The following is a 10,022-nucleotide window of genomic DNA, read 5'->3' on the forward strand; positions in this document are numbered from 1 at the left end:
AAACACTGGTAAATGAGTAATACAATAGGCTACAAAACAGTGAATAATAAACTAATTGTATACATGTAAAATATTCCTGAATATATGAATTTTAAATTAAGCCAATAGCTTGAGATAAGTAACACAGGTCTATGAATACACAAAGCCTTTTAGAAAGCGGCCAAATATAATAAACGTTATATTTGGGATAGCACTTTCTTGGTAAAGGACAAATTCTAGTACCATCCGGGATTCGAACCCACACTTTCAGAGTGAAAATCCCAATCATTCTAGAATTTGTACTTTACCAAGAAGGAGTTATCTCAACACATTTGACCACTTTCTAAAAGGCATCGTGTATTCATAGCTTTCGGCCATGAGAACCGTGCCAATCTACACTTGTCAGGGGGGTACACAAAGTAGGTGATCTAAACTACCAGTTGCCCGACTTCCTTTTTGGAGGAAGCCTCAGTGGCTGAGTGTGTTAGATCACAGACTTTTGTGCAAGCGATTAGGAGCCTCACTCTGAGAGTGTGGGTTTGATTACCCTGATGGGACTCAACCCACAAAAGTTACTTACAAGTATGGTCAGTCACGCATTTCATAAACAAACATTTGTAAATAGTTTGCAAACCAGAGAAACATAGCCAACTGTTTAACATAATGATACACCATTAAAAAGGATGTTACATTAATTGGCTATTATAATACGCTTATGTATGTATCTAACTTGAAGTCACTCACAATTTGCACAAACCATCAGAAAATGGTACTTATCTTCAATGTACCCCTCATTGCAAAACTGTCACCATCTTTTATGATATTGTAATAGTAAATACATGTTAGTCTCTGTTCTGTTACTATACAGTGAAACTCAGCCAAAAGCTACACAAAATTATTAAACATGTTAAGAATCCTTTTTATATCACCATTTCCTTACTGTTTGAATTTTGGTTCATATTCTGACTATAAGAAGAAATATACCAAATGCAAATCTACCATCTATCAACCAATCAGTTACCCAATTGCAATATAAAACCGATCATTATAGTTTGAACAAAAAATCTCTCCATATTATTCTGTCCCATCATTCTGAAACTCATGCCCTTAAAAAAGTAGTAAATAACAGAGGTTTGTACCTACAAATAAGAAGTCATACTCACTACTCCACAAGATGTGTAAGATACATAAATAGATTTTTACCCATAAGGTTAGAAATAACTGAGGTCATAAGAATCCTATGTGCGGTAGTGAAAATATCACTTCACCTGCACTGGTGTATTGTTTTCAGTATTATTATACATGTGTCAGATCTCATCCTTATCATCTACCGTTTCAACTATGTTGGTAATTTATTCTTTTACATTTCCTAAGATGTGTGTTGATTTGAATTCACTCAGCATGTTAGGTTTCCTGAATTTCTTATAGGGCTGGGTCGGGTAACTCGGGTACCCGGGTAGTGTAGGTCCTGAGTAGGACCTGGGTACCCACAGGACTACCCGGACCCGTGGTTAGTCACGTGATCTATTGTTTAATGACAAATATTATCTAGAACTCTATAGTTATACTACAAGGCACTAATGTTCGCATTTCTTTCTGACTATGCACCCATTCCTTCTGATTTTTCATATGGTTGAATAAAGATATAACTTAATTCATCTTCAGTGTATGAATGACCAGATTGTTTAATACATATGTATCAAAATACGTTTTGCCAGGGCTGTGCTAAAAATGTTCCCAATCAGACATTTTAAGACATCTCCTGAGACCTACAGTGGGTACCCGGGTATGGTCGGGTAATAGGAGGGTGGGTACCCGGGTAGCAAATTTGGACTCGTCCCAGGCTTAATTTCTTAGTGTGTTTAGGCAGGAGGCTGAGAATAAGACAACACAATCGTGTAAAATTGCGCTGAATATACTCGGAAGTCCTTTATTATGTACAAATCTTATGTCAATGTTATTCAAACAGACCAAGAGTGTGTGTAAATGAATGACCTCCGCAAAACGTGCTTGCCTAATATTTTGTCTTGGTTTGTCGCGTATATATCACGAACTATTGCGCCATAGTCGGTAAATATTTTTAACATAGAAAAAATAAATAAATTTATACAGAAACGAAACTTACCTGGGCATCAAACATCTGACGGTAAACCTTTCCGCTCGGTACAACCCGAATTGCTCTCGTTTCTGCCATGTTTAGATCAGTCGGCATCGTGTTTACTATTTCCGACTACAGCAGGCCAGTGTTTGGGAACGTTTTGTATCAATATTTTGTACCCTAATATCGTTTAATAATCCCCATTCCTAACACTTAGTAAAAACACGTGTCTTAGAAGATAACGAGAACCTGCATCAGTTCATGTTTACAAATATTATCGGCGCCATATTGACACTTCCGCTGTCCCCAAGGCAACATGAAATCTCGCGAGACTTTTGTTGTTAAGACCCGGAGAGAGCAGGGTCATATCAAACCGGACCACAATTAACCGCAAGCAACCGTTTATTCTAAAAAATACTGAACCTAAATTACATGGGCGGTTTTTACTTTTCTCTGCCTCTATATGTATCCTAAATAAAACGTGCATTTACCGTTAACAAGTAAATAATAGGAAGACAGACACTCTTCCTTCTGTTATTTGGACCATGTAAATGAGGAACACTGCAGTTATCAAGACTTTGAATGGTGTATGTACTCCGAAATGTTGTGTTCCTCATAATGAAGAAGTTGACATCCTTCAATTCCTACTAACTTACTTAGTTTGGGGTTTAACGTGCGCTTTCCGGCATATGCATTTTCTCCGTACGGGCCCGCGGCCGCCAGGCCATTTGGTGACGTAGTAGAGAGTGCGTGAGTATGGTTTAACGCCGCCTTTAGCAATATTCCAGCAATATCAAGGCGGGGGACACCAGACATGAGCTTCACACATTGTACCAATGTACGTCGGGCATCGAACCCGGGTCTTCGGCGTGACGAGCGAACGCTTTAACCACTAGGCTACCCGACCGCCCCGAGAAGGGTGTGTCCGAAAGGAAAGGCAACCTTGAGGGGCTTTATGGTCGCATAATTAATTTTGGCGGAAATTTGGAATTTTGAAATATGCCATGCTAATAGGGTGGGTGAACTAAAGGAGTTTGAGTGGTTGTGTGTTTTTATAGATTGATCATTTATCTTTTATTGGTAGCTTGTTTGTTGTGTTTTACATTGTGTTGTAAGAATGTTTGCATTGTGTGGAAGGATGTTTTCGTTGTGTGGAAGGATGTTTTCGTTTTCGTTGTGTGGAAGGATGTTTGTGTTGTGTGGAAGGATTTTTTCCTGTCATGAAAAATGTTTGCTTAACCTCTTTAGGAAGACAGTTATGGTAAAAGATCTGATTTAATGAGATTGGAAAGCCCAAAATGACGGATGTCGCAGACGTTTACCACTTTGGTGAAACACACGACCACGGGTAAGGTGTTGACAAACCAAGCAAAATAATCAAGGCTACCCATGCCTCTACCAATTACATTAGGCCAGGAGAAATAGAGTAAATACATATAAAGTTTGCAATCTGATTGCCCTCCTGTGGTATAGTACGTTGATTTGGTTGGTGCCACAAGGAATTGTGACACTCACAAGATACTATTTTAGATATTTCCTACATTTAATTTATATGTACTCTATACCTATAGTTATAATGAATGAATGATGTTTATTCTCGTAAATCACGGCAGTGATACAGAGATGTAATTGGACACAGGAATAAGATACAATGAAGAAAACATGTCAGTGGAACATTTCCATACATGATCTTTTATAACTTGCCAGTTTTAATAGAGTTGGCTTATAAGTAATGGACATCAAATGAGAGAATTTGACGGCAGAAGGATACATACAGTAGTATTGAGGCAAAAACATATTTCTAATTTCTGAGAGTTTTGGACATTCTAATAAAAAGTGCATTTCATCACATATAAAATTTTTACACAATGTACATTTTCTTTCCTCTCTCACAATATTATACCATCTTCCTGTTTCAATGGGTAATCTATGATTTGCTGTTCTAAAACAATCAATTACATGACACTATTTCCTTATCAATCAGACCCTAGTACACAATAATCAAGTGGCTCCCACCTCATTGTGATGATAAGCAGTTATGTCCCCTTTTCTGTGCGCGTGTATACTTTCTGTCGTCTGTTGATGAAAATCAATTTTTGTAATTTACGGAAGCTAATTTGCGTATCAAATATATTACGTTATACATTAAACATCAGCACACACATCCATTCGTGAGGTCGTAGTGTCGTGTTATATAGTCGGTGGTCGACCCAGTGCACTGGGACCACAGTTATCACTCAACTGTCACTTTCACATAAACATATGTGTGTCAGAAAATTATCTCGGCACCCAGAGGGCTAGAGGGAGCTATTGTAACCTTTGTGCTAGAGACGTAGCCGTATGAAACTGATCACGGCAATCAGTCTTTAGAACACGTCACATACCATGTTGTTGGTACCGTTACCAACGTTTGGAGTGTGTGCTTTGCGACACAATGAATACTCTGGCTACACCCGACTGCTATGTTCCTGATTCCAATCGTCCAACGACTTTCTTCCGTTGTGTATCAATTTGTCCAGACATTAGGTGCGTGAGTGAGTGAGTGAGTATGGTTTTACGCCGCCTTTAGCAATATTACGGCGGGGGACACCATATATGGGCTTCACACATCGTGCACATGTCGGGAATCGAACCCGGGTCCACGGCGTGACGAGCGAACGCTTTAACCACCAGGCTACCAGACGGCCCAAGAACGCAGCTGAACAGTTTCTGACACATAACGTGTTGCTAACGAAACCCACCCTCTTCCCATCCATAGACACACCTACTGATCCACCGATTCTGTGGTTCTCGCGTGGTGTTGAATTGCTTGATTGTTAGTTTTGGGTTGTGCAGTTGATCGTTGCTGCGTTTTGATGATCTCACAATGACATTTCAGATTGACTTCATATACCTGCCTCACATATCGTTTAAAGGGTAAGTGAAGTCAACATACCAACTTTTGCAGATTTTGATACTTAGGGGCATACCAAAGACCAAAATTACATTTGACCCCCCCCCCCCCCCCCCCACACACACACACACACACACACGGAAATAGCATAAAAACAGACGATAAAACACGACAGGCGAAATTGTCCCCCAAATGAAAACTTCCTCCTGTAAGGAGATCCTCATACTGGAGGTGGTTAAAATGGGTTCGCCGTGTTTGACGCACTGCTGTTTTCACCGATCATGACGATCGGCCCGAAGCCCTGTCTGCCTCGGATGTTGTAACACATTATGCTGCTCATCCATTTGATTGGAAACTAAGAAACAATATTGATTAACATTGATTAGTGAGTAAGTTAAAAGTTTACATCGCTTCGGCAACATTACTGTCATATAGCGATGAGGACAAGGTATTCAGTATAGAATATTTGTCGACAAAGGACAGTAAAACAGTAATGTGTGTCTCAGTTTTAAAATAAAACTAACCTGATCAACACTAAGAACACATAAATATACAGTAGATTAAGTCTTACCAATTAAAGTCAGGATACAGACCACCAATAACCCAAGTAATAGAATATTATAACAAACATGCATGTAGACGTGCAAAAGTAAATTTATTTCAATTAATTTATGGAAGCATTAATATACATGTTCATTTACAAGATAACTTAAATGTTAGAAAGTAAAACATATAGAGTGTAGTTAATGACTTACACAAATATAACGAAGGAACACCAGAAGACACCGACTGACATCAATTTCAAGCTAAATAGTTAAATTACATAAATAAAAGTGACAAAACCTTTTCTGTATTCACAAGAAATCTCTGCCAAAACTGTCGATTGTACGATTCCGGCTATATCATGAGTATGTGTATATGAATCACTATCAAATATAGATGATGGTACCCGTCACAAACACATGCAAAGCTAAGTAAAGTTCCCAATTTAGACAATTATACAACAAAACGAGGCAAGATAAAACAAAATCCCGTGCCACAGGACACAGTGGGAACATGGCTAATCGCAAAGTAATAGCAAATAGAACGAATGAACAACATACATTATCGGAAAGTGTCTTCACTGACAAGCAGGTCGGCAACACTTGGAAACGTCAAGGGAAACATTATCTATGGAAATACTTGATAATATAAATCCCAAGGGCCAAAATCCATAAATCCATTTATACAAAGCATTAAATGTATCCTCTATTATTCAGTGTATCACATCTCCATTCTAAATGGAAATGCATTGGACTCCACAGATGTTCGTTTCAAGACAGTTTCGAATGATGTGACGTCCAAGATAGTCGTCGTTTCAAATTACACTGTCCGTTCATGACTGTCCAAAAGCATTGGTTGCTACCCTAGGATGGTAGCTCAGGGTCCAGACCGGGGACCCAGTGGCCATTGTTCCCGAGTGCGGAGATCCGCTCTGTCACTTACACACCACAGGAAGTCGGGCGGCAATACTTCATACTTCAACTTCAGCATTATGTCACCGAGACAAAGAGTTTGTAACTGATTGAAGACAAGAACAATCAACTTCAGCATTATGTCACCGAGACAAAGCGTTTGCAACTGACTGAAGACAAGAACAATCAACTTCAGCTTTATGTCACCGAGACAAAGCGTTTGCAACTGACTGAAGACAAGAACAATCAACTTCAGCATTATGTCACCGAGACAAAGCGTTTGCAACTGACTGAAGACAAGAACAATCAACTTCAGCATTATGTCACCGAGACAAAGCGTTTGCAACTGACTGAAGAACGATTGAAGAGAGATATTTGTTCCTTGAAAAGTGACTTGGATAACAAGAGTAAAGAAATTATGCATCTTAAAGACCAGATTTGTACAACGATTTCGACTATTGACAAACGAGCATGCAAAATAGACGGCAAAATTGACTTGATGAATACACGAAACAAACTCATATATTCTGAGGCAGTTAAGATACCAAGCCCACAAGCTCGAGATAATGCAAGCCCAGAACCCAATACCCAAGCTTTCCCACCACTGTCCAACAGAGAAGATGTAAGCCTGTCTATCACTACTGAACCCCATGACGAGCAGAACAATAGCTCCTGGGGTCATGACAGTGACCTTGGAAAACAAGAAACTATTCACTCACGAAAGGTTAACTTTAACCAACAGAGGAAACGTGTATTTTCTGGGGGCTCGCGTTTCAACTCAAAGAGACTAGTGTTGTCCTACATAAAAGCTGATCAACCATTTGAAATCGTCAGGGACGCCATCATCGACTACGCTAAAGACCGAGGAGTGACAATTAGTAAACTGTCATTTCTGAAGCACTGGAAGACATATAACCCAACGTACACCATACGAATCCATGTTCCTAACCAGGGGGCCAAGGTCATGCTTGAAGACGATACATTCTGGCCAGAGAATGTCAACTGTAGAGAGTGGGTTCCCAGCAAAAGATGGTATGTACACAGTGATGATGAACAGTCAAGATCTTAAACATGACAAGTAAATCAAGATCCCGACTATTTGAGACCTATCTCTTGTTTCTTATGATCAGACTTGCTACATGGAATGTGCGTGGTGTTATGCATGCTGCTACTGAACTTGCTGATAAACTTGAAAGTTGTGATATAATGTTCATTTCTGAACACTGGCTAAACAGACAAAACGAATCCTACTTAAATGGGATCCATGATGAATTTGACGTGTATTCCAAATGTGACAAATCAGAACTACCAAGACCTAGAGGCTCAGGAGGCGTAGCAATATTTGTTCGTAAATGGGACTGTTGTGTCTCGTCTGTGATAAACACTCCAGATGATGATCGAACGATCAGTATCAAATTGACTATGAACAATGTTCCTGTTTTTATTATAGGAACATATCTTCCATCTAGTAATGTGCTGGGCAGTGTTTATTGTGAAGCGCTTGACTATGTCATACAATTATATGATGTGTATTCACAACATGGACAGACTATCATACTTGGTGACTTTATCACAGACTTACGCACTCCTGATAAACTGCGTTCCAAGTACTTAAGCAGAGTATTGAATGAGAGATCTCTGTACTCTGTGATCCCCATCGATGACGTCACTAGATATACATATTTCACCAAAAGTGGAAATATTAAGATTTTTGTAAATGTTGATTTTACACCTAATGTTGTCGGATTTGTCATTGATACAAATGTATCTTACTCTGTATCAGATCATTTGCCTATTCTTGACCTAATGCTTTATCGTTTTGAAACTGAAAACTGGTTTCGTGATACTGTTTTGCAATTTCAGACTACCAGACGCCAGTAGACTTTATTCAATATTACAATGAATACATCACCTCAGCCCTTCAAAATGCAGCAATAATGTACATTCCTTCATCAAAATTCTAACCTAGGCTGAAACCGTACTGGAAAAAGGATAATCTTAAATCATTACACAATAGTATGCGCAAGTGCCGTAAAGAATGGAAGGAAAATGGTAAAACTCGCGATAAAAGCAACATCTTTTTTGCTAGATACAAAGAAGCCAAACGGTTATTTAGAAAACAGCATCGGATCTCAAAACAAAAGCTGATAGATGATAGATACAAAGAAGTTTATGAAGCTGCTGAGGTTGATGTTCATGAATACTTCAGGGTAGCTAAACGTTATCGTAAAAACAAAGGTCATACTAAAAAACTTGTCTATTCAGATAAATCATCTAATGACCCGAAGGATATATGTGATATGTTTGGTGAATATTACAGAAATCTAGCTGCCCCGGATATTTATCTGAAACATGATGTTCTGTTTTCCTCTTACGTCAAACAACGTGTTAATGACCTTGAAAATGAGGTATTAGATAGCACTGATTCTTATGACAATAATGGTGTAGCTATAGCATCTCCCCTTTCAAAACCCTTGACTGAAGAAGAATTGATGGATACTGTCAAATCTCTTAAAACAGGTAAATCACCAGGGCATGACGGAATCTCAAACGAGCATATTAAAAAAGCAGGTAGATCTATTCATCACCATCTCATGGTTTTGTTCAATGCAATTGTGCACTATGAATATATACCATGTGAGTACAACATAGGTCAAATCCTCCCAATCCATAAAGGTCATGGTAAAAGCAAGTCGGATCCTGCTAATTACAGGGGAATAACTATGACATCTGCTTTTGGTAAACTTTTGGAAAGGCTCATACTCAACAGAATCGAATCCTGGGTAACTAAAAACTGTAATTTCCCACATCTTCTCCAATTTGGCTTTCGCAAGAATGCAGGTGCAGACACTGCGGCCCTCACACTATTAGAAGCAATAGCATATTACAATGAATGAAGTTCTCCAGTCTACTGTACATTTCTAGATAATGAAAAAGCCTTCGACAGGGTATGGCTAGATGGCCTTTTTCTAAAACTTTATGACCTTGGTATCACGGGTAAAACATGGTGAATACTACGTAGCTCTTATATGTCTATGTACTCCTATGTCAGCTTTGCAGGCTATAGATCAGACTTGTTTCATGTACGCCAAGAAGTTGGTCAAGGCAGAGTTATATCTGCTTGGCTCTTTACATTATATATAAATGATCTGTTATGCGAGCTAGAACGCTCTAAGCAAGGACTAAATCTGCCGTGGGCACATACTCCAGGCCAGCTCTTGCCAGATGATACAACACTATTTAGTAGCTCACCAACAGGCCTTCAAGATCTTCTCAATGTTGTAAATCAGTATGCATATAAATGGCAGCTTAAGTACAATGTCACGAAAAGCGCTGTTCTAATATTTGATGTGCAGCGTAAATTTATCTGCTCTCAATCACTGTACTTGGGCAGTATGTGTGTTCCACTTCAGCAATCTATAATATATGCAGGTGTCAGGATTAGCTCTGATAAGTCTTCCTTAGAACGAACACAATTAGCTTGTGAAAAGTTAAAAATGTTAATAAATAGTAATAACGATACTGGACTAAAGTTTGGAGGCATGAATCCAATCCCAGCAAAAAGGATCTGGGAACGAGTGATACTCCCATGCGGACT

General features: G+C 39.0%; 1 protein-coding gene across 1 annotated transcript in view; it reads right to left on the reverse strand.

The window, feature by feature from the left end:
• The window catches only part of LOC139459516 (coiled-coil domain-containing protein 180-like), a 91,043-nt gene extending 88,671 nt beyond the window's left edge, over positions 1 to 2,372 (reverse strand). Inside the window, exon 1 of the mRNA XM_071241031.1 lies at positions 2,105 to 2,372. Coding sequence (XP_071097132.1) covers positions 2,105 to 2,191 — 87 coding nt within the window. The 5' untranslated portion in view covers positions 2,192 to 2,372. The remainder of the gene's footprint in view (positions 1 to 2,104) is intronic.
• Between the last annotated feature and the right edge of the window lie 7,650 nt (positions 2,373 to 10,022).

This window comes from Haliotis cracherodii, unplaced genomic scaffold (genome assembly GCF_022045235.1).
Source record: "Haliotis cracherodii isolate W230 unplaced genomic scaffold, xgHalCrac1.p SCAF_13, whole genome shotgun sequence".
Lineage (NCBI taxonomy): Eukaryota > Metazoa > Mollusca > Gastropoda > Lepetellida > Haliotidae > Haliotis > Haliotis cracherodii.